Raw genomic sequence first — 26,086 nt, forward strand, 5'->3', positions numbered from 1 at the left:
CGAACTGACAGAAGCCCATTCCGTCTCGCAACAGCAGCGACTTGCGCTGACTCATACGGGCCGGCAGGTCCTACAAACCTTGGGGTTCCCAGCAATGACAACACGAATCCAAGAAACCTGTTTGATACCTCGTCACGTGCAGAACAGGTTTCACGTTGCCCCGATACCACGCAACATGGACCCTAACCTACACTCCGGTAGGAGGAGAACAAGGGCGCAGTACATGGAGAAAGCGTTCAGGTTCAATACCACGGCCCATTTTACGGACGCCGCCATGTATGGGACGAACAACAAGGGCGCAGTGGCAGTGGCATGCGACCACCGAGGCCACGTTACCTCTGCTGCATCGACCCACCCCTGCACGATCACGGAAGCCGAAGAGCTGGCCATCGCGTTAGCTATCCGCGAGGGCCTGCACGCAAACCAACCACTGACGATCCTCACGGATTCCCAGGAGGCCTGCCGCAACTTCCTACAGGGAAGAATTAGAAGACCTGCTGCAAAAGTCCTAGCCCGAATACTTAAGGAGGACCCTGAGGACTTGACCACTCTAACCATCATCTGGATACCGGGCCACGCTGGCATCACGGGCAACCTGCAGGCCGACAAAGCAGCTCGAAGATTCGTACATAACCGAGCACTCATCGTGCCGGCTGCAGAAGACCTGGACCCTGTGGACCTCGAGTATTCAGCCATCGTGAACTACAACAGAGGGCGTCGCTTGTGATATCCACCACCCCATCGAAATCTAAAGACAGAAGATGCCGCTGCCTGGCATAGGCTCCTGACAGGCACTTACACGAACCTACACATATTACATCTGATACACCCCACAGCCTACAGGGACCAATGCCCATGGTGTGGGGCTACGCCAACCCTATACCACATTACGTGGGAGTGCACACTACACAACATAGAACACCTATACACGAACACCACGAGGGAGCAATGGGACGAACTGCTATCCAGCTCGGACCTCGACGACCAGCTCACGCTGATAAAGAGAGCTGTGAAGATGGCAAGAGCCAGCGGAGCCCTGGACTAAGGGCCCGAGCATTAGCGGTTTTTCTGATTATTCTTTTAATAAAGTTTATCTATCTATCTATCTATCTATCTATCTATCTATCTATCTATCTATCTATCTATCTATCTATCTATCTATCTATCTATCTATCTATCTATCTATCTATCTATCTATCTATCTATCTATCTATCTATCTATCTATCTATCTATCTATCTATCTATCTATCACACTAGATATTAAGCGGGGTGCTGAAATAGTAAAATATTCTAATAGAACCGAGAACACGTACTCGAGAAAAACAACCGTTACATATCTAATCGAATATAAAATACTCAGAATTTATATTTAAAAAGTCAAATTGAAGTTTCGTACTGTATGTACGGCCTAAAGGCTTGTTTAAATATTTGGTGCATATACACTTGATATGATGCAATACGAGCACACCTCGTGCAGGATGAATATTAATCAAAAGTGAAACGGCATGTACCAGGTGCATATATATATATAATGTAGTGCTCCTTGAAAGAGCTTAAGAAAATAATACAGCACCACGCACTGTTTGGAAGGAATCCAGCGATGCTGAGATGACTAAAAAAAAGATTGATTTCCCTAAATCAAGAAAGCGAATTCATTGGCTCCCTAAGATGAGACGCCTATATATATGCCAACTGCGCCAATAGTTTAGGACAGTTTTATCTAATATTGACTACTCACACTCACTGCAGCGTGTTAACTGCTCACATCTTCTTTTGAAAGTATTTAGGTGCGCTGATAATTTTTTTTATTCTTTTAGGAAGCGACTACTCAGTGACTTCTCAGGGGACTGTCGATTTTGTTTTAGGCAATTACAAGCGATGTGGACAAGGACTGTCTTTCACTGGTGAACAACCTCTTGCAAACACATCACATTCTTCAAATAACAGCCTAACGTCTTTACTTCGTCATGTTCACTTTGGTTATAACCCGCGCATTAAGGAAGAATTCATCCCGTGCGACTCGACCAAATCAAAGGTTCCAAAACGTGGTATTGTATCTCTATATAAAGTGGGTCGGCGCTGCGTAAATCACGTGTTCGTACAATGCAGGCAAGTTTTTCACATGAAATCGCCTCAACCTTAAGGTGGCCGCTTGACACGGCTTCTGTGTCGTTTTTTCCGCCCCCTACAAACTAGCCAAGCTATGTCATCCTACGAAGGCTACTGGAGGCATGGGTGCCCAAAGATGTAGGCTAAGCTATCTGTGCGTGGTGCTACTGGGGTAGTTTCTGATATTACTCGTAGCTGCGGAAAGTTGTATGTAAAGCAAACTGGCATATGCCTTAATGGTAAAGTCAGGGAGCCTTCCAAACAACTTCAAATAAATTGGATAGCGCGCCTCTTAGCACACACACTGCAATGCCTGCGCGTGTGAGCCCTACCTCACGCGGGTTGCCACACTGGGTCGGAGCGGCAACAAAACGTGATTCTCGCTACATCAAAAGCAAAGGTATCGCTTGTGTGAGTAATATCTCACTAACGTTGTCTGATACTGAGATGTGCTTCTTTGTATGACAGACGTAACGGCAAAAAAATATTGGCTGAAGGCTCAGCTTGGTTAAGCCTGGAAGATTGTGAAAGCAATACCGATGGCTGAGCCTTGGTTCGGCTGATGGTGTGGACATGGTTGCTCTTTGTTAAACTTATGGCGATACATCATCCGACATAGCGCAAGGCAGCGCGCCGACCACTGCGAGGAGCCGAGCTGTAGCCTCATTTATCCTCCTAGCGTGACGTCACACCAGCGCGCGCCCTCTCTCGGTAGCGCCGCAGCGGCGGTGCGCAAGGCTTCGCCTCCAGCATCGATGCCGCCAGCTGGGGCCCCGTTTCTCGGTCTGGCGTGACGTCACACCAGCGAGCGCGCTCTCTCGGTAGCGTTGCAGCAGCGGCGCGCAAGGCTTCGCCTCCACCATCGATGCCACGAACTGGGGCCCCACCTCTCGGTCTGGCGTGATGGATGGATGGATGGATGGATGTTATGAGCGTCCCCTTTCGAACGGGGTGGTGGGTTGCGCCACCAAGCTCTTGCTATTATACTGCCTAATATTCTGCCTAGGTTAACCAATGAAAAAAGACACAAAAAACGCTATAAACTACCACGCCCAAATTTTCTGATCCCCTATTGCGAACTGTGCTTTTGTACGTCTCCGTCTTTTGTCGCTTCCCTACCTTTCTTCCACCAATCCTCCAGTCGCCTCTTGCTAATGTCTATTGCGGACAATGCGTGGTGACGTCACACGAGCGAGCGCCCTCCGTCGGTAGCGCCGCAGCAGCGGTGCGCAAGGCTTCGCCTTCACCATCGATGCCGCGAGCTGGGGCCCCGTTTGTCGGTCTGGCGTGACGTCACACCAGCGAGCGCCCTCTCTCGGTAGCGCTGCAGCAGCGGCGCGCAAGGCTTCGCCTCCACCATCGACGCCACGAGCTGGGGCCCCATCTCTCGGTCTGGCGTGACGTCACACCAGCGAGCGCCCTCTCTCGGTAGCGCTGCAGCAGCGGCGCGCAAGGCTTCGCCTCCAACAATCGATGCCGCGAGCTGGGGCCCCGTGTCTCGGTCTGGCGTGACGCGTGACACGGTCACGTGACGCGCAGCTGTGTAAGGAGGCGCCACGACCACCAATGGCCCGAAAGTGCGAGCAGTATTGCTTTCGCAATAAAATAATCCTTCAATGTCATGTCACGTGTCGTGCGTCGCACGGGCCCATGAACTGCACTATGTTCCAGGTTCTATTTCAGTAAATCAGCTGGTAGTCAGCGCTCTGAGTGTGTTTCTCCCTTGCGGTCGTTGCTTTAGCGCTCTGATGTCAAGTTTTCCAAATCGCACCAACTTGCACGAACGGTCCTGCTGTACCACCATAATTCAGACAAACCTAAATTTGCATCATTGTGTTTCCCTGTACACAACAGGAACCGTTGTTCTCCCTTATAGTATCAGAATTAAACTATAAGAAATCGCTTTGGCGATGCACCGTCGATCCGGGCGTAGATCCGAACGGGAACACCGGCCGCGCGGTTCCCTACAGGATCGTTTTTCTTTTTCACTGTGTGACCTTCTTGCGCGATTATCTTTGCCGCATGAGAGCCCAAATTAACATTGTATTACTTAAATTAAAACTTCCGAACTTCTTGTTTCTTGCAAAGAAAGAAGCTAGTCTCAGTTTACTGCTTCTTTTGCCTTTTTTAAACAAAAGCCGCTAAGGACATTAATATTCGTGATAGATTACAAGGACAGTGCGTGCTAAATACCATGACGTATTTTTCTTACGCAGCTGTATGTGGCCAAAAGCGTGGCAGTTTGGGCGAGTTGGTATGTCATGACTGTTTTAGGCTTGTAGCGCAGCTCGGAAGAGCAAAGAAGGATGTTTCTGTTTCTCACTCTGTTTTCCGTTCCCTTTGATTATCCCTACCTCCTTCCTTCTTTGCTCTTCCGAGCTGCGCTACAAGCCTAAAACAGTCTTTATGTGGCGTAGAGCCTTGCGCTGACCAAGGCGGATACAAATACTTGGAATCACATCGAAATGCGCTCCGGGAAAGAATTATGAGTGGAAGAGCGTTGTATTCTTTTTGGAAGTGCCAAGGTACGCTGAACCATGGGACGCAACAAAAAGCACAGTTCCCATACCATTAGCCGCATATCTTTGCGCACAGAAATGGTGACGGCATTTATATTAGCCATCACAGTTATATTGTTACAAGAAGGCGCATTGATTAACTGGTCAGGTTTCCTATCGTCGCTTTCCGGGAACACCGTAATTTGTGATCTACGTACATCCTAGTTTGTGCCTTTTTACGGTTCCTGTGATAATAGTAGCAAGCCTGGTTGCGAGCTTCGATGGAAAGAGCGATTCTGCGGAGCCCCTGAAACAACATTTTGGCTGGGAACAGCACTTGCATTGCCGAGTTCAGAAGCGCAAGTAGCTCTGTCTAGGCCTATCGCTATTCTCACACGTAATACGACCCTCGAATCCTACAATCAGCTACTGTGTGTACCGACTGAAGAAGTAAATCTTTCAAAAAGTAGCGTATCGTTTAAGCACCCTGCATGCTTCCCGTTTTCTTGGTAAACTCATAGACATTACTTTTTTTTCTGTTCAGGTTTGTTTCGGGTTCAGGCACGTTATAAAAACCGGTTCAGGTTCGCCATCAGCTCAAACAACGATTCCGCTTAGTGTTTGCGTTCGCTTCGACACCCTGTATAAAACATCCTCAGACGTTTTGGTGCACTTCAACATGAGGTCTTGCCCAGAGGTGTTACGCAATCACAGTAGCGCTGTGCAAAACTTAAAGCAATGGAGTTTGTGCGCCTTAAGCCATTCTATGCACGCTAATGCACTGTGAAAGTGCAATTCTTGCTTATTTTGCTACGTTCTTTTATCGTGTGTGGTTCTTCTCTTTAGTGTTCTGGGGCGCTATCTTGTACACGTTCGAAAAGCCGACGTACTATTTCGCCTCACGCGATTGGACTAGATGGGCCTAGGCCGCGATATCGGTCCAGCCTGGACAATCGCGCGAGGCGAAATCGAACGTCGGCTTTTCGAACGTGTACAAGATACTGGCCCTGTTCGGAGCATCAGTACGACGTCTTTAACGAGGGGTAATATACTGTGTACTTCGCTTTCATAGTGACCATTTCTCAACGGCTACAGAGTACACAAGATGATCGCCTGGTGCAAGACGCCGGCTAGCTGCATCAGTTCATTCTTTTATGTTGTCGGCAGTTCTGCAGCGAGAGATCTGTCTGCTATCTCATTCCAAGTGTGGCGCGCACATCGCTATAATTCGTGGAACGCGTTCCAGCATCAGCGATTACAATAGAATGAACGATGACTCGTGTACAAATGGCCGACGTGCTTTAAAAAAATTAAATTATGGGGTTTTACGTGCCAAAATAACTTTCTGATAATGATGCACGCCATAGTGGAGGATTCCAAAAATTTCGACCACGTGGGGTTCTTTAACGTGCGCCTAAATCTAAGTACACGGGTGTTTTCCCATTTTGCCCCCATCGAAATGCGGCCGCCGTGACCGGGATTCAATCCCGCGACCTCGTGCTCAGTAGCCTAACACCATAGCCACTGAGCAACCACGGCGGGTACCGGCATGCTTTAGCCGTACATCATGGTAGGTATTCTCCGAAGATGATATTCCACGATACTGTCCCCTTGGCGTGAAGTGGTGCTCAACCAGCCAAGCAGCTCATCCATGGAGCAAGGACAGCATAAGAGAAACCCCCTGCCAGCCTGGACGTATTGCAGAAAATGTGGTGGTTATCACATGGTGTTTTGCGCAAAGGACCACTGGGACTGGGGCTCCTAACGTCAACGTTGCCATAGTAACCATGCCCGTGAAGATCTGGCCGCTGTTCTAGGCCTCTGAAAAGTAAGGTATGTTTTTCCGGCCCATCTCTTTTTCGCAGCACATTCTGACTTTGGAGCGCGGTGTGCAAGCTTAAAAGTTCTGTTTTCGGTCTGTGAGAGTGAGTTGTCAGTCAGCAACAGACACATGCTAGTAATCATAGCGTGGGTCTTCGTCGCCGTCTTCAAAGTTCAACGGAAAAGCACAGGAGCGCGTATGCTTCACTAAAAGTGTTACAGAAGTTTCGCAGGCTATTTTCTGACGCGCGTCGGAAGCACACACTGCCGGCGGCTTGTTGCAATGCAAGGCCAAAGCTCGCATCTATTTTCTCCGGCGAGCTTAGTGGAGGCGCAACGGGAGATGACACACCGACATGACGGCATTGCCGGCTTCAAAAACGCGATATCAAGGCGTCTCCTAAGTGGTTGCTTTCCTCCATGAGCTCATCCGATTTTGCTCAACTAGCCAAACGGCGTGTGCCTCATGGTCCAGGCGATAGTATTGCTAGGGGTTATCGACCCTGCATACGTCCCCATATTTCCACAGTCGACGATCGTGCTCACCGCTTCGTTGTGCTCTCAGTGTTACTTGATTTTTCTAGGTAAAAGTTCGCTCAATAAAACGTTAACTTTTGATGCCACCCCTTTGGAAGTGTTTCTTTACCGTGAAGACAACTCGACAATATAACGAAGAGTGCGCCATGCCATGCGCCAGTGGCAAAACTCATTTTTATTAGTGTAATTCAGCGTAACAAAACGGTGTTTTGGGATAATTTGCACAAGTGTAAGTGATATCAAGCTGCCGTTGACCAGCTGATCACACTGAAACTGCGGTCACACTGTATACCATTTGATTAACAAGAGTTTAAGCAAACTCTGAACTATTTGGGCCCAGCTCTTGTCGGGCCACGCGGATGATGATTTCTGTCCTTGAGCGGTGATGCAGGGTGCAAGTGAGTGTTTGGGTCTTCCCTCTAGGAGCCTTGTGAGCTCGGAAGGCTCATGGAGGAATGACCACAACTGGGGGCTTCAACAAAACGACACCAGAAGAAATGACGCCACGCGAAATGTCATACCGGCGTCAATAAATCAGAGGCAGCTCAGATAAGTTTCGAAATGACTCAAAGTTCGCGCTATTGACGTCATCGTGGACGGAACTAGTCCAGAATACCCACTGACATAGTGGTCGCGAACCTATGTGACGGGTGTCCAGCCGTACGTGGCCCTAGGTTTGCCTATAGAAGCATTGACTTCTTCAAATGCACGGACTGGACACGGGTGCGTCGGTTGGCGTGGGTACAGGTATAATGAAGGCTTGAGCCGCTGCGTTCCCAAGAGTGCCTGACTGAAGTTCCACGACGTGAAAAAGATGGCTGGTGTTCAGGCCGTTTTCACCCGCATCTGGTAGAGGCCTCCTCGTCTTTCTCGTTATATGGGAGTAACGAACCCCTGCACCGCCATGGTATGCGAATAGCATGAAGGATAATTGTCATGTGATTCGCGTCTTCGTAGCTCTCGCTATGTTGTCATGGTCGAGCCTCGGCGTTCATCTTTCGTTGTGATAACTAAAACCGTTGCAGCACCATAAGAACCCGCTGGTCAGTCGACATGCTTCGTAAGCGTCCTCGCACCCTGCATGTCGACGTCTCAGCTACCGTTGGGCGTCGCTGCTTGAATCGCTCATCGGTTAACACTGGTTCAACATAATTTAAACTGCAGATAACACTCCCTGCTCTTTGAGTGCACTTGTGGGGCGATTTACTTACTTTTGAAGGCCCAAAACCAAAGCAGGTAAATGCTATCAATGACACAAAGCGGGTGCGAGAGGAAACTTTTACACTGAGGACACACTTCCTTTCCGCTGGCCTGCGTTTGTTCCTCTCGATAACATACTACATACTATCAGTAGAGAGGTTCAAGTATTTCTGTCTAGTGGGTGCCAAAAAAAATTCACTTGGGCAGAACAATCAGGTTGGGCAGCGTTGACCGATAACCACGGGTGAGGGAACTTGGACGGCGGTGGGACGCTGCCAGAAAAAGATGTGCCACCTAGACGGCATAATCGTGCAGAACTGATCCGTGTTTGGCCGTTTGGGTGCTTGTGCGGGGAGATCAGCCGCGCGATCCACAAATATGCGAAGTCTAAAAGCGGGAGCTGATGTGCAGTAGTAAAAGCTATGCGCACGAGCGCTGAAAGAATGGCACGAACCACTTACGAAAAATTTCCCTGCCAGTGAAGGCCGCCTCGTCACAGAGTTGGTGCTGAAGTTATCACCGTACGCGTATTTCTTCTACAAGTACAAGTGGAAGATACTGTCACTTGAAGACAAGTGATGAGAGCTTGCTTTAGGCTTATACACGGTGTATAGGTCGCCAACTACTTGCTAGCGCAACAGCTCATGCGGACGCGACATGCAAGCGGAATTTATCCTCTACTTGCACGAGCCGCAAACGTGTGCCCTTCGCACCTTAGGTAAGGGAATGCCAGTCAACGCTGAGACAGCGCTGGACGTAGCCGCGGCCGAAGTGGCGCGTGATTTGGTGAAGCAGGGACATGTTTAGGCTGCTAAGACCCCCTGCCCTACCGGCACCTTTTTGCGTTTTGCTTAATCAATTTCATAGAATAGACAGGCAGGGGTCGTCGGCAACGTCCCGTTGTAGACGATGCGGGTGATGACTGAATGGCATAGTGCGGCATCAAGCGTCTTTATTTGTTCACGTATGCGGAGAGCTTCTGATGCCAGTATGGTGGCAACACTGTTCTCGACCGTGGAAGGAGCCTGTCCATATTATTTGAGATGAATTTTATTTTATTTCTTGCATACAGTCCAAAGTAATATATGTGAACAAGTCTGTTCGTATCCCTAGCTCGAGGTTAGTCGGGATGAACAACAAATCCAGGCAAGAATGCAGAGCGATACAGATAGCACAGACTCACATACTTGTCAATTAAGAAACAATAATTACTTGATATCAAAGTTTAGAATAGGATACAATGGATCTTCAAAATGCATCATCAATGTTTTACACACTACTTGCACCGAGGACTGGGGGATGACAAAGACAGGCGCCAACTTTCAACTGGTTTTAATTATAGGAAGTCAAGCGATTTATATACCAGTTTGAGCGCCCAGCACGCAAGGCTGGCACAAGAGCCACAAACGTGTACAAGAAAACAACGGATGGTGGTCGGTGACAACTGTGAAGGGGCATTCATGCAGATGAGAACAGAATCATTGTATCGCAAATATTACAGCGAGGGTTCCGCGACATCTGGCTCCGTTAAGACCACTTAGTTGTCTTAACGAGGCCGGATTTTGCGAAAGCCGAGCGATAGATGCGTAGGCCATCGACATGCGTGCCTTGGGTGTGACACGTATTATTTAGAATTTGTTTTGATATTGCTAATGTACGTGCGTAAATCTGTCTGGTTGATTTCACATGCATATTTTATGGTGGCTTTCATGTTACGTCCCATTTATGTATGTATATAAACCAGTTGACAATCCTACGTATAAAACCAGGTGAAAATTGGCGTTTCTGCCTGTTTTCCCCCATTCCTCGTTCCAAGTGATGCGCAAATAACATTGACCATGAATTGCAACCAACTAGCCCAAACTAATAGCCCTCTTAGATGTAAGACGTATAGCTGAACTTTTACAAGTAAATGAACACGCACCAGAAAGAAATAAAGGAGTGGATGTAACATTAAACATTGAAAGAAAGTACTGAAAATGAGCTGCATGTAGAAATTCTTTGAGTAGAACGATCCACTCAACTATTTCGAGCACTTAAAATGTTCCATTTACCATACACATTGCGTACCTTCGAAACCAGAAAATTTCTTAGCGCACTGCGTATATAGCGTGCTGATAAGGTAAAGTTGGTCGCGGAGAGCGGGTACCTGGTAAGGTTGCCGGGAATAAGTATCACAAAAGTATAAAATGCAGTAGTCAGTCAAGTGGTAAAATAAGCAGTTGTTGAATGAGCGGCGTTGTGTTAGCCTTCCAATGTGAGGAAGTCATAAGGCTGACATGCCTCTTTTGTTGTATAACCTGTTTAGTGTACGTATGATAACTGTGGTTCCATCATGTAACACAGTGCGAAAGATAGCTGTGAAATGTGCTAAAATAACGTATTTAAGGGTATCTGTATAAATAGATTTTCGGCACTTGAGTAGAATGTAACAGGCTTTGCTCCACTGGCTTCGAATGAAAAAAAAAAACTCATCTAATTTAACCCCCCCCCCCCGATATTGCAAATACTTACTAGTTTGAGTGCATTACTATTAGCGTTTAGTGTAAGTGGAACCTCTGTCGGTACCTTCCAAATAGATTTGAAGATTGTGTATCGCGTCTCTTTTTGCGTGTAGAAATAGTTTACTTAACAAAAGCTGCTATTTAACGAGTGGCAATTCATTAGGGCTTATATGGGCTGCTTCAATTGAAAAGCCATAAGCACAGGAAAGAACAGCATCTTCTGCATATATTATGAACGAAAATCAATGTTAATTGGGGCAGTTCATTCAGATACAAGGAAAAAAAATACTGGATCGAATATCGAGCCCTCGAGTACACCTGTGGTTATGTGAGAGTGGACGAGAAAATTTGTGGAATGCCAAGGTATTTCTATTAGACATATTGCTACAAAATGTTTAGTGACGCACCACGAAACCATTTCTTTCTGACTTACCAAATATTCATATATAGCTGTCCACACTACCAGAAAACTTTCTAATGCGAAGAAAGAAGTCTAGCATGGTTTCTTGTAGTTAAGACGGAAATTTACAATATCAGATAAGCCCAGTACAGCAATATCTTCGGACATTATAGCTCTGAAGCCATGCTGATGTTTACTGAGGACGGCAGATTCGCACCGAAAAAAATATAATCATCTGTTTAGAAATTACTTTTTCAAATACTGTAATAGTGCACCTTAATACTGTCACGTGGTAGTGACGCTAACGAACACAGTAGCACTACTGTGAAAGACAAAACTAGCATTTATTGGGGGAACCTGTGCCCACAAAGACAGGCTACACTTAAAGCACAACGATAACGGCGAACACAGTCGGCGATCGTCGAAAATTTGCTTTGCGGGTCAAGCGCGTCGGCTTTTATACAATAGTCGTCGAATGTTACAGACTAATCGCTGGCACACGCGCATCTTCAACAAAGTTCTACACCATTCGCTTCACGTGATGAAGTCAGATAACACAAGGTTCGGCGACAACACACAGTGGATAGAAGCATCGACAACATTCCAGAAACTTCCGATAAATGCAGGCGCGTCCCGCGGTGTGCGACATTTGTAAGGCGGTGAAACATGTCGCCCTATAAAGACAAGTACACGTGTCAATACCACCCTCTTAGAAAGCATCGACACTATGCTGTAAACAAACGAAAGTAATAAAGAAGCACTCGTAGCAACGAAGACAACAAAATGAGGAAAGTTCGTCAGCGCCCGTAAAAGGGAAGCACCACGTGGAGAATTTGAGATCGTACGCGGCGACGCTGTGAATGCGAAATGCCGTCTGACACGACCTCGTTGTCCAGTGCGCCAATACGTCGGATGACCTTGTAGGGTCCGAAATAGCGTCGCAATAGTTTCTCCTTCAGTCCTCATCAGCGTATCAGGGTCCATACCCACACACGGTCGCCGGGCTGGTACTCGACGAAGCGTCGTCGGAGGTTTTAGTGTCAGCTGTCGGTCCTCTGCTGGTTCTTGATTCGCGGGCGAGAGAGCTGTCGGGCTTCTTCGGCGCGCTGGAGATAGCTAGCGACGTCAAGATTTTCCTCGTCAGTGACGTGCGGCAGCATGGCGTCGAGCGTCGTAGTCGAGTTCCTGCCGTAAACCAGCTTAAATGGCGTGATCTGTGTTGTTTCTTGCACCACCGTGTTGTAAGCGAATGTTACGTACTGCAGGACCGCATCCCACGTCTTGTGCTCGACGTCGAAGAACATTGCTAGCATGTTGGCGAGGGTCTTGTTCAGGCACTCCGTAATACCATTCGTCTGTGGATGGTAGGCAGTTGTCCTCCTGTGACTTGTCTGGCTGTATTGCAGAATGGCTTGCGCGAGCTCTGTAGTAAAAGCCGTTCCTCTGTCGGTGCTGAGGACTTCTGGAGCACCATGTCGCAGCAGGATGTTCTCGATGAAAAATTTCGCCACTTCGGCTGCGCTGCCTTTCGGTAGAGCTTTAGTTTCAGCAAAGCGGGTGAGATAGTTCGTCGCCACGACGATCGACTTATTTCCGGAAGTTGATGTCGGAAACAGTCCCAACAAGTCTATCCCGATCTGCTGAAAAGGTCGGTAAGGAGGCTTGATTGGCTGTAGTAATGCCGCTGGCCTTGTCGGTGGTGTCTTGCGTCGCTGACAGTCTCGGCATGTCTTGGCGTAACGGGCGACATCGGCGGTTAGGTGCGGCCAGTAATACCTTTCTTGTATCCTCGATAGCGTCCGGGAGAAACCGATGTGCCCAGCGGTCGGATCGTCATGTAGGGCGTGCAGTACTTTTGGACGCAGTGCCGACGGAACAACAAGAATACAGTTGGGGTGGACTAGTGAGAAGTTCTTCACGAGTAGATTGTTTTGAAGCGTGAACGAAGACAATCCACGCTTAAATGCCCTAGGGACAACGTCGGTGTGCCCTTTCAAATACTCGACTAGGGCTTTTAGCTCCGGGTCTACTCGTGGCTGTTCCGCGATATCTTCCTTTTATTCCAAGGAAGGCGTCGTCATCCACGTCATCTGTGGTGGCGGGTCAATGGGGGCGCGTGATAGGCAATCGGCATCTGAGTGTTTTAGTCCGGACTTGTATGTTACAGTGATGTCGTATTCTTGTAGTCTAAGGCTCCACCGTGCCAGCCGTCCTGAAGGGTCCTCTAAGTTAGCTAGCCAACACAACGCGTGATGGTCGCTGACCACTTTGAGTGGCCTGCCATAGAGGTAAGGGCGAAATTTCGCTGTAGCCCAAACGATGGCGAAGCATTCCTTTTCGGTTGTAGAATTATTGCCTTCCGCTTTTGACAACGACCGGCTAGCGTAAGCTATCACGTGTTCATGTCCATCTTTTCTCTGGACTAGGACGGCACCGAGGCCTAGGCTACTGGCGTCAGTGTGTATTTCGGCATCGGCGTGCTCGTCGAAGTGCGCAAGTACGGGCGGCGACTGCATGCGTCACTTGGGCTCTTGAAATGCGCCGGCCTGCGGCGTTTCCCACTGGAACTCGACGTCAAATTTAGTTAGCTGTGTCAGCGGCTCAGCGATGCGTGAAAATTCCTAGACAAATCGCCTGTAGTAGGCACACATGCCAAGAAATTTCCGCGCTGTCTTTTTGTCGATTAGCTGCGGGAACTTTGCGATGGCAGCTGTCTTCTGCGGGTCGGGGCGGAGTCCAGACTTGCTGATGACATGGCCTAGGAACAGAAGCTCATCGTAAGCGAAGCGGCACTTTTCTGGCTTGAGAGTGAGCGCTGATGACTTGATGGCCTCTAGTACTGTTGCAAGCCCCCTAAGGTTATCGTCAAAATTTCCGACGAGGACAACGACGTCATCCAAGTAAACAAGACAGGTCTGCCACTCCAATCCTGCTAAAACCGTGTCCATCAAGCACTGGAACGTTGTAGGCGCCGAGCACAGTCCAAATGGCATAACCTTGAACTCGTAGAGGCCATCTGGGGTGATGAAGGCGGTGTTTTCGCGATCTCCTTTGTCGACTTCTATTCGCCAATAGCCAGACTTGAGGTCCATCGACGAGAAGTATTTAGCGTTGCAGAGCCGATACAATGCGTCGTCTATCCGTGGGAGGAGGTATACGTCCTTCTTCGTAATCTTGTTCAGACGACGATAATCGACACAGAAACGTAGGGTACCGTCCTTTTTCTTCACCAGGACAGCAGGGGATGCCCACTGGCTTTTCGACGGCTGGATGATGTCGTCGCACCGCATTTCGTCGACTTATTCTATTATAGTTTCACGTACTCGCGTCGAAACTCGGTAAGGGCTCTGGCGGAGTGGTCGAGCGCACTCCTCGGTGATTAGGCGATGCTTGGCGACTGGTGTTCAACGAATCCTCAATGACGTCAAAAAGCAGCCTTTGTATCGTCGGAGCAGACTTCTGAGCTGCTGTTGCTTAATCATGAGGAGACTTGGATTAATGTCGTAGTCTGGTTCGGACACCGTGGTCTTTGGGGTAGATGCGGCGAAATCCGAGAAGACAAACGCATTACTGCTTTCTAGAATTTCCTCGATGTATGCGATCGTCGTGCCCTTGTTGATGTGCCTGAACACCTGGCTGAAGTTTGTCAGCATTACTACAGTTTTCCCTCCATGCAGTCGAGCGATCCCTCCTGCGACGCAAATTTCAGGGTCTAGCAGTAGGCGTTGGTCGCCTTCGATGACGCCTTCTACGTCAGCGGCTGTTTCGGTGCCGACCGAAATACCAATGCTGGAGCGAGGCGGAATGCTCACTTGATCTTCGAGCACACTCAAGGAGTGGTGACTACGAGGGCTCTCCGGCGGTATCGCTTTATCTTCCCACAGCGTTATTGACTTCGACTTCAGGTCGATGATTGCGCCGTGTTGGTTCAGGAAGTCCATACCGAGAATGACGTCTCGTGAACACTGTTGGAGGATAACGAACGTGACAGGATAAGTCCGGTCATGAATGGTTATTCTTGCCGTGCAGATTGCAGTCGGCGTGATGAAGTGTCCTTCTGCGGTCCGAATTTTAGGGCCTTCTCTTGTAGTCTTCACTTTTTCAGCTGGGCGGCGTTGTGTCCACTCATTACGAACTAATCAACCCCTGTGTCCACTAAGGCGTTAACTGCGTGGCCGTCGAGAAGCTCGTCGAGGTCACTGGTTCTTCGTCTGGCGTCGCAGTTAGCTCTTGGCGTCGGATCACGGCTGCGTCGTGTTGAACTGAAGTCTGAACGTCGCATCGTCAAGTCGTCTTTCGTCGGTGTAGTCTTGGCTTCCTTACTTCGTCGGGACGGCGTCGTGTCGTTATTATGTCGTTGAGATGGTCTCTTCGTCGTCTTCGTTGGCGGCGGAGGATCTTCGTCAGTTCGACGAACAGCAACCGCACCTCCATAGGTTGCTGCTCCATAGGTTGCTGCTTGTTGCTGCTCGCAGAGCCCCCCCGTGCTGGGCCAGTGTATGGACGGCGCTGCGGCGACAGGTAGCGGCGTGGTGACGGTGACCGAAAGGGCTGTCGAGGGCTCCACTGAGTAGCGGCGAGGTAGTCGGCGATGTCACGAGGAATTTCAGCTTCCCGAGGGCTCGGTGCATCGACGGCGAACCCTCGCAATCCCAGGTCACGGTATGGGCATGGGCGGTACTCATGGCCGGCCACCGCAATGGTAGCAGAGCGGGCGGTGGTCTGGGGCGCGCCAAATGTCCATCTTCCTTGCTTTTCGGTCAACGCTCGTGAATGTCCTGAGGAAGTTACTGCGGAACAGGTCCCATGTTGCAAGGGTGGACTCCCGGTTCTCGAACCAAGTCCTCGTGGCATCGTCCAAGGAGAAGTACACATGTCGTAGCTTATGCTCCGATGTCCAGTTGTTAAAGGTCGAGATCCTTTCGAAGGATTCGAGCCAGGTTTCCGGATCCTCTGACCTAGCTCCACGGAAGGTGGGAGGCTCTCTGGGTTGTTGAAGTACGACGGGTGACACTGGGGCTGCCATTTTGGTTGTCCTGGGCACAATTTTTTCGGTCTTCTCAGGTAGGAGTCCGTGCTCCGGGGGCAGCTGTTGTAGACGACGGCTTGCTCGATGGTCCGGGACTACGTTGGTGCTCTCTTTGCGGTCCGGGCTTGGATCATGGCTTGTCGGGGGCGTCCGGTAAATGCACGAAAAGCCCCTGCACCTGATGTCAGGTGGTAGCGACGCTAAAGAACACAGTAGCAGTACTGTGAAAAAGAAAACTAGCTTTTATTGGGCAAACCTGTGCTCACAAAGACAGGCTACACTTTAAGCACAACGATAGCGGCGAACACAGTCGGCGATCGTCGGAAATCTGATCTGCGGGTCAAGCGCGTCGGCTTTTATACAATAGTCGTCGAATGTTACAGACTAATCGCTGGCACCCGCGTGTGTTCCACAAAGTTCTACACCATTCGCTTCACGCGAGAAATGAGATAACACAAGGTTCGGCGACAACAGACAGTGGATAGAAGCATCGACAACATTCCAGAAACTTCCGATACATGCAGGCGCGTCCTGCGCTGTGCGATAAATTTTGTTAGGTGGTGAAACGTGTCCCCCGATAAAGACAAGTACACGTGTCAATACTGAAGTACGACGCTAATTTTCAAGTATTTTATTATTCCCATGTCTAAGTGTGGGCACTACCTTGATTCACTTCAATAGATCAGGATATGCGGAGATTTGAAACGCAAGAATAAATACATTTCCGTTGGCGTACAGGGAACATCAATATTGTTTCAGTACCACTGTACCAATTTTGTCACTACAAGCAATTCTACACGCACGGTTAGGCGGCATAAGAATAAACAGTCGTTAGTAGCGCCTGTCTTTGTCCACTTTGTTATTTTTGTCCGTTGATAACTTGCGCTAATTATAATGCAAGACCAACAAGCCCAGCATTCTTATACAACTATCGTTGGTAATGTCACAATAACTGGCGGTTTCAGCCTTCCGCCTGTTTGATATTTCTCATGCGCGGCGTCCGTTTCTTCATACTTCCCCGCTGCGGTGTGCAGTTCTGTGTTGCATTGCTCAGATTGTCGCTGCAAATGTGTAAAACCTCGTTGTTGACGAATTTCTTTATTTGCGATATAGCTGTAGCAGTCAGCGGCTTAAGTCCCGCCGAGAAGTGGCACTAGCATTTGAAGTGAAAATGTCGCTAAAGAATGATACGTTGAAGGAGTGACTTTGTTTGCTTGCTTTTTCAGACAGACTATTTAGGTCATTTTAATTCAGTTTATTCTTTCTTTTCGCCTCACTTTCTCAAAGACGCTGAGTTATCTTAAGTAGAACCTTGAACTCGGGTGCTCCTATCTAGGCACATGTGAAAGGAGAAATCGTTTTTCTCGACAACCACTGCACCAAGTTTGGCGAAATTTGTTGCATTTTAAAGAAAAACTTTAAATCTAGTGACGGCTTCTTTCGAAATTTTTATTTATCTTGTCTACTTTTTTCTAAAAATTTACAGAAATTGTAATATTTCAGAAAACGAAACTATCAAGTTTACAACTCTAACTCAGCAACGAAAAATGATAATACAATTCTGTGAATTGCATCTAATAGTGCCTCTGTAAAGCAGACAAAAACAATATGTTACACTTGAATCACGAAAAATTTAGCAATACGGAAATACAGCTTTTGCATAACCCTTGTAAACAACGTAACAAATTCACGTAACATATGGAATGCCATATCGAATTCGTCTGCTGTCATTGATCTAACGGATGCCATTTACAGAACGGCGATATCTGTTTTGATGCAGAGATGCGAATTTGTAAACGTCATGCTTCTGTTTTTTTCAAGCTTCCTAATTTTTAAAAACTCTTGTAACAAAATGCAGGCTCTAAATCAAAATTCCGCTAGAAATATTCACTAGAATTGCACTTTCTTACTCAAATGCCACAAATTTTCTTAACATCGGTCCAGGGAAGCTTTCGCGAAGAGGAAGAGGATGCTTTAGCTCGGGCCCAACGCCGACGCATCCTATTCAAATACATGTAAAACGCAAAAATGTTTTTTTCTGAGATAACCCGTGGACCTATTTTAAAGAAATTAGTTGAATTTGAGACAGAAAGTCGTCGAATTCCAGTGAATGTTTCCAACGGAATTTAGATTTAGGGCCTGTATTTTGTTACAACAGTTTTTAAAAATTAGGAAGCTTGAAGAACTTAGAAGAACGAAGTTTACAAATGTAAAGCTCTGCATCAAGAACAGATATCGCGGTTCTGTACACGGCAACCATTAGATCATTCAAAGCGAACAAATTGCATGTGTCAACTTATATATTACGGGAATTAATTACGTTGCGTAGATGGGTTTTGCAAAAGCTGTATTTACACATTACTAAATTATTTGAAGTTCATGTGTAACATGTCAATCTTTTCCGCATTAGTAGTACGACGAGATGTAACTCACATAATTGTAATATCATTTCTTATTGGTGAGTTACGGAGTTGTAAACCTGATAGTTTTTTTGCCTGAAAATGTTCGATTTTGCCAATTTTCGCAAAAAATTGACGACATAAACTGAAAATTCGCAAAGAACACTCACTAGATTTTAAGTCTTTTTCTTTTGTGTGCAACAAGCCTCATCAATTTTGGTGCAGAGGTTGCCTAGAAAAACGAATTCTCCTTTTACATGTATTTACATAGGAGCACCCGAGCTAAAGCTTCCTTCTAACTGTTTCGGAAAACAGATGTGAGCAAGCAGTAAGCATACCTACTGTCAAACGTAGTCGGCAAACTTTCATTTACCACTTTCAGCCTGCGCTGTATCCCGCATTGTTTTATAAGGAAAACGCGGGTTATAAAAAAAGCTTTAAGTGTGTGAATTTGGAAAACACTATATCATGATGATGCGGCGAAAAATTTAATTTGTTGCGCAGTAACGCGAAATGTGCACTGCGTTGGGTCAGCGATGCGTGTGACACCAAGAGTTTGACGGAAACCCGTCTGCTCAGGAGGAGACATTGGAAGTAATCGAAAGTTGGAATTCAAATCATACAAATTTTAAACAAGATGAATTTTCCGTATTTGGAAAATAAACAGGTGATGCATACGGTGCAATTAATAAAATTGTTGAAGAGGTTATTAGGTGTGATGCCAAAGTTTTCTTGGCGTAAACGAAAGATCGCACTTCTGAGCTGGTAGAAAAAAAATGTTTTTAATTATCCTTCATGTGCCATTTTGAGAAGTTGCAACAGTATCGCCGAGGCATTCATTGAAGATATTTTTTAAGTAGAGCACCTATATATGGTGACTGGAAGTGTAGATTTAATCATCATTGTAGTGTTCCACGTTTTTAAAATTAAGATAACGCGACGTCATACATCAGTTGAAATTTAAAGGTTTTACTCCCGAAGATACAATTTTTATGTCACAGGCTCTTCTGTGATATCTATTTCGCTCATTCACCACAATTACATTCTTGCTTTGCGCACACTTGTGTTTGCTTCCTGTTGCGAAAGGAAAGTAGTTGTGACTCTATAAAGGCATCAGCCCCATCAGAAAACTACAGTGCCGTGCCCACCTTGTCACCGTTTCCAAAGCATTTGAAATGGCCATGATCAACCATTCGTTACTTTTATTTAGGCCAAGGGTTAACTTTTGTCAACGTCGTTATTTTCATAGCAGATCTATAAAAAAATAAACTGGTTTGTTTTCTTGATGCCGTAGGACCCTCTGTAGCTAATCGGTGACACGGACACATGATCATGATCTTCAGAACATGATCTAGTTGTACACCAATTGTCAGCTTATGGTGCTAGTTCTAGCCTTTTCCAACTGATTAAACACTGATTGTCCTCCTAATACGCTAAATCCGCATTGGTGAATAGCATTATTAGTCTCATGAATAAAATCTTACGGCCGTTAGTAGACAGGTTTAGTTACACGTACGTAGAGGCTTTGCGTACGTAGAGCTTCTACGTGTGAGCAGTGCGCATGCGTAGAAAGTAGCGGGCGCGCGCGCGTCTCACGGACGTACGTGAGATTCAATTCTTTGCGTGCGTTTCTTGCACACGTAGACCTTCGCGCGGGAGTTCCGCGAGATCACGAACAAGCGATAGCGGGCCGCGCGCGCGCAGATGGCTCGCATCGAAACACGGCGACAGGGTTGAATTGGCTACCACCGTGTTCACATTTCCCGATAGATGGAGCTACGGGTTCCCTCTTGGCGTGCGTCGCGTACGTTAGCTAAAAGCGTTTCAGATGGCGTGCACGTAAGGTACGTAGGCTTTTCACCTTTGCGTACGTGAAGCCCCTACGTACGTGTAGCTAAAACTGTCTATTTTCGAACGTGCTTGAAATCAATCTCCAAGAATCTGTTAAAAATTCGAGCCTCCTGTTGTGCTCTAGTGATACAAAACTTTCGTCGAAATACACCCACCCCATCACTGAACTCTTACAGAAAAATGTGACAGAGCGCTGTGCGCATAAATATTACTCATCAATTCAACTAAGGTACCTATTTTCTATTTTTCTCGATAAATGACCACGACAATATAGGGATGCTGGAAAATTTTTTTATTTCATTAACGAGTAACCATTCAAAGTCATAGCCGTTAAACAAATATTTTCCGGTTCAGGATTTTTCATAGATTCGTTGCGTAATCGAAATTTTTTGTCGGGTGCTTTAAAAAGGTAGAAACATTGTTATCTACTTTTGTAGGATAAAGAGATGGAGCCAAGATGTGGAACCGAGTTATGAATACTAGAAATACCTTAATACCATATGCCTACACAATTGAAAAGTCTTCTCTCACAAGAGAACGAGTGTTCCAAATATTACGTTTCAATCATTCTTAGTCCTCTGTATAAAAAATTTGGCTCCAATTTAGAAATTACAAAAAAATAATAATCCTAATTGCGCCTTTTTCAAAAAGCCGTTCCAACCATGGTTATCGATCTGCAAAGAACTTTAGTACTCAATTCAAGAATGCCAAAAAGATGCGTACGTTGCTTACGGTGGTTAATGTTTGTCTCGTCCTTTCTAGGTTGGAGTTTGCTTTTCTGAACAAGTATTACTTTGACCATCGCGGCAAAAACGTAATGTGCTCAGAGACATTTACTTGGTCGCAGAGTTTCTCGGATCAATTTCTCGGAAGACATGTTTGGCCTGACTATATGAGCGTACGGCATGCATGTATAAAATGAGGCCATAAAAAATTTCACAAATATATTGTGAATCTTTATATTTAGTCAATTAGTACAGAATTATTTCTCGTGTAGAAAGTTGCTATCGGCTGTATTGTTTTTTGTGAAATGCGCAAACTTGAGTAATGAATGTGTTTTATGGAAAATCTACCTTTAGTGCTAATGCTTTAAAACGTGTTTCAACTCAGCAAAACACCTTAAAATATTATGCTGAGATTTTGATATGCCATTGTGCTCTCCGACCTATTTTGGTATATAAGCAAATTCTCCCTTTTCTGCACTATCTTGTACCGCTGTTTGATCGCCTGTGGTGCTTGCTTTTTTTTTTCTTTGTGAATTCAAAAGGTCACAATTGCTTAGGTTTTCGCAGCTGTTCATGGACACATCGAAAACAAAAGAATTAATTGAACGTGCAAGACAAAGTGCAGCTCTCCTGCTTTTCACGCTATCTTCCTTCTAGCGTCAGTCTCGCTTTGCAATAAAGCGCTGCTTAATCAGGAATAAAGTGGAGCACCGCAGTGGTCCCGTCGGCTTATAGTACAACTTCTAGCGCTCATTTCTAATTCAACAAATATTACTTGGAAACTTGCCCTTCTTCAGCGGTAGGTCTGTCCGTGGTTAACCATTTTGCCGAAAACTTGGGTAGCCTATGGTCTGAAAGCAGGCTCGACAATCGGGCACACTCAGGTAACTTGGCATGTACGTGCATTGTGTGCCTTTCTTGGATAACCCTGTTCGACGTCAACTTGGACCACGTGGTATATCCTCTCTTCAATCAATCTTTTCGACGCAAACTTAGGTCGCTCCTTGCACGTGAAAACAGCAGTGGGATCTCCAAGCGGAAGATGACTATAGGCGTTAGTATAAGTGGCATGGTATGTAGTAACATGAATTTGTTGCGCACCAAAAGTATTCGGCAATATTCTGCTCAGTGAGCTGTAGTGTGTGTACATTCTCCAAACTTCGTTAGGAGCGGCAGGAGCTCCAAGAGCAAACAAGAAGAGTGCGATCATACAATGTTCCTATATGACCACTCATCCCATTATGGTCGACATTCATCAATAGAGGGCTTCCACGGCCTTTATATGCTAAAATTGTGTCCTAAGAAGCAACCTTGCAATAAAGAGGAGGAAAATATCTCACCCGAAATCGTTCCTGTAACCAATGAACTTGAGCTTCCGAAGCTCGCTGACCACGTATGCCTTGATGACGTGGAGGGCTGACACAAAGAACTCCTCTTTCCTGAGGTCTGGTATCTACGTCATAGGAGTAAACATTGTCGTGAAAACTGACTGTAGAACTTAAAATCTGACGAAGGATTGTGTCACCAAGTCGCGTGAATTTCAAGATTCTCTTTGCGCGATTTCACGATAAAGTTAACAAAAAATAACTATGACGGATGTATTAACAAAATATTGTACAGATCCCACGCACTGTGAGAAGCATTACTTAGCACGGCGTAAAGCGTGGCAAAATTGGTTAATATGTTTATATAAATCGAATATTTTTGTGTGTGAGGCGACTAGAGTGAACAAGAATTAACGCAACAGTGTGTGCGTGTGACGAAAGAAGCAAAATGACGAAAACGGTAACGACGAGTTTTAATTTCCATGAACGATCGACATGCTCTCCTCAGCGTGGAGCAAGCACGCGAGTTTACCGCCACCTTTCCAGACAAAAGCGCAACTGTGTAAACGTAAAGGCACCCTGTAGTACACAGCGCAGTTCGAGCCTTCGAACCGTCTGGGACACCACAGCACGTTTCTGGCGTGGTTTAAGAAAAGAATGAGTCATTTTCAGGCACACCAGCAGAAGCTTTCTTTTCCTTGCCGTGGGCCTTCTTTAATCGCCAGTCCTCACATCACCGGCGACTACATTTTCAGTACCCACACGTTGAACATTCCTAATCGCACCCACCGTGTTTGCTCAGTGGCAACGGTGTTAGGCAGCTGAGCGCGAGGTCGTGCGATCGAATCCCGGACACGGCGGCCGCATTTCAATGGGGGCGAAAATACCCGTGTACTTAGATTTAGGTGCACATTAAAGAACTCTAGGAGGTCGAAATTTCCGGAGTCTTCCACCACGGCGTGACTTATAATCAGAAAGTGGTTTTGGCATGTAAAAACCAATAATTTAATTTTTTAACATTTCTGAACACATCGCTAGACGTTTGCGTCACTCCTTTGCCTATTAGTAGAGGCTTGGATCAGATGTCGTCGTTGCCACGTTATGCGAGAAAATTGTTTAATGAACATATATTGATGTAATATGCATGTCTTCTCGGAATTGTTGCTCCGGGTGATCTTATGCCTTAGATTCCCCTACCGAAGCTTCATAGTTCTCATCGCCTCTCGGCTCCCACGCTGGTAGCCGTCTCCTGTTACTGCTGCATGTTGTGAAGATATGTGCTTGGGAAGTGCTGTTCGCATGGATACGCGGTATCTGTCAAACAGGGCTGGTTAACTTTGATTTGGAGCTCCAGAGAACATAATTTCATTCATATAGTCACGTTATAGCAAAGGTAAAAAAAAAACACAGTAACTGAAACCGTCCCTCGTGAAACTAATTCTTCATTAGGCGAATCTGCGTCCGGAAAAACAGGTTACACTCAAAGTACAACGACAGCAACGAGCGCAATCGGCGATCGTCGAAAATCTTATCTGCGGGATAAGCGCGTCGGCATTTATACACGACTCGCTGAAGGTTCAAGAGTAGTCGCTGGTGCCCGTCTGCATCCCAGAAAGCACAACTCAATGCGTGTAGCGAAAACAATCTGATAAAACATTGTGCGGCGAAACCATACACAGCAAATAGAATCAACGATAGCATTCGAGTAAGTTCCAAATTTTACCGGTATATAACTTACACTGAGCGGTAACACTCAGTTGTTAGCGGGCGAAATGCAGTTCCCGGAAGAATAATCCTGAAGTAGGGGTGCCAATGCCCCCCTCTAGAAAAGCCTCGCACCGATGCAGCCAACCGGAGAGCAAAAACTAAAGCAAAAGCAGTAAACAAAGAATAACAAGCACACAAAATCCCAGAGTTCGTTATCGCTGGTAGAAGGGCTTAAGGCACACAGCATGGACTGCTTCAGGTCGCGAGAGGCGCCGCTGTGATTGCGTAATTCCTTCTTGCACGACCTCGTAGTCCAGCGCTCCAATATGTCGGATGATCTTGTAGGGTTCGAAATAGCGTCGCAAAAGTTTCTCAGAAAGGCCTCGTCGGCGTCTTCAGGGTCCAAACCCAAACACAGTCACCAGGCTTGTATTCAGCGTCGTCCAAGAATCTAGTGTCGGTTGTCCGTCCTTTGCTGGCCCTTGATGTGCTGGCGGGCGAGTTTTCGGGCTTCTGCGTGCTGAAGATTGACGGCGGCGTCGCGGTTGTCTTCGTGGGTGACGTCGGACAGCATGACGTCGAGCGCTGTGCCGGGTTTCTTCCATAAACTGGGTAGAACGGCACTAATTGGGTGGTCCCTAGCCCTGCCGCGTGTCAAGCGAACGTCACATACGGAAGGACTGAATCGAGCGTCTTCTTTTCGAAGTAGATGAAAAGAAGACGCTCGCCGACATTGCGAACATGTCGGCGAGCGACTTGTAGAGGCGTTCTGTTAGATTGTTTGTCTGCTGGTGGCAGGCGGTTGTCCTGCGTTGTCTAGTCTGACTATATATATTACAGGAGGGCCTTATCAGCTCTAAAAGCCGTTAATCTGTGGGTAATTAGGCCTTCTGGCGCACCATGTTGCAAAAGAATGCTCTCAACGAAGAATTCTGCCACTTTCGCAGCACTATACATTTGGGCAGAGCCTTTGTTTCGGCGTAGCGGGTAAGGTAGTAGTGGGCAATGACGATCCTCTTGGTTCCGGATTTTGACGTCGGAAAGAGCCCACGACTCCATCCCGATAAGCTGAAACCATTGGTGAGCAGGGCCGATCGGCTTGAGCCTTGTCGGTGGGCTTCTCAGTGGTGTCTTGCATAGATGGCAGTCTCGCCTTGTCTTGCCGTAATCGGCGACATCGGCGTTCAGCTGTGGTTAGTAATACTTCTCCTGCAATCTGGTGGAGCATCAAATGCTGGGCCGACTGCTTTTCTTGTTGCTCTGCGGCACTGACGTATCCCTTCCTGGACTGATGATCCGATGTACGGCCATAGCGACGAAAGCATAGAGGCACCGAAGCAACAACAGATAACGTCGGCGTAAGCACCTACTGAAATCATGGTCCACGATATTTGAACATTATAATATAGGGCAGTGAAGGGGGGCTAAACTCCGTAGTCTGGTGAAGCATTGAATGCTGGACTAACTGCTTGTACCGCTGTTCTTAGGTTAGCGACGTTTTTTTTTTCAATTCTACGCTCCACTGAACTGCACCTTTTTTGTAATCAGTAATGGCTCCTCAACACGGTTTTCCTTGTTCGAATTGTATTGAAAAATAAACGTTTTTAACATGCAGATAATGTGAGAAGTCTTTCCACTTAGGCAAGTGCTCAGGAACAACTAAATCAGCGTTTAAGAACCTTGTACCAAGGGAATTATCAACTTCACAACTTCACAACCTTCACAACTTCGAAGCGTGAAGCCTGCAAGGAAACTGGAGGCGATAACGGTGTGTCAAATATTGAAAGTGAAAGTGAAAGGAAGGACCACGGCGTCTGTGAATACTCTGAGTAAAGGCTTAAGCCAGGAGCTTACCGAAATATTCAGCCGATTGGGAACCCTTCAACGCAAGGTTGACAAACGGACTACGATAACAGAGGCAGTGTGAAACCCAATGAAACTGCTTGCTTCGAAGTACGACGAACTCTAAGTCAAAGATTG

General features: G+C 46.7%; 1 protein-coding gene across 11 annotated transcripts in view; it reads right to left on the reverse strand.

Annotated features, from left to right (window-relative positions):
• Nucleotides 1-26,086, reverse strand: part of LOC135897954 (neprilysin-1-like) — a 752,274-nt gene that overhangs the window by 167,146 nt on the left and 559,042 nt on the right. For 8 of the 11 annotated variants that reach the window (XR_010563210.1, XR_010563209.1, XM_065426667.1 and 5 more), the window contains one exon: nt 22,415-22,527. The exons of the other annotated variants lie outside the window; for them this stretch is intronic. Coding sequence is in view for 6 of the 8 variants with exons in the window: in XM_065426667.1 (XP_065282739.1) it covers nt 22,415-22,527 (113 nt within the window). In the remaining 2 variants the exon portion in view is untranslated. The remainder of the gene's footprint in view (nt 1-22,414; nt 22,528-26,086) is intronic. 11 annotated transcript variants of the gene reach the window in all.

This window comes from Dermacentor albipictus, chromosome 2 (genome assembly GCF_038994185.2).
Source record: "Dermacentor albipictus isolate Rhodes 1998 colony chromosome 2, USDA_Dalb.pri_finalv2, whole genome shotgun sequence".
Classification (NCBI taxonomy): Eukaryota; Metazoa; Arthropoda; class Arachnida; order Ixodida; family Ixodidae; genus Dermacentor; species Dermacentor albipictus.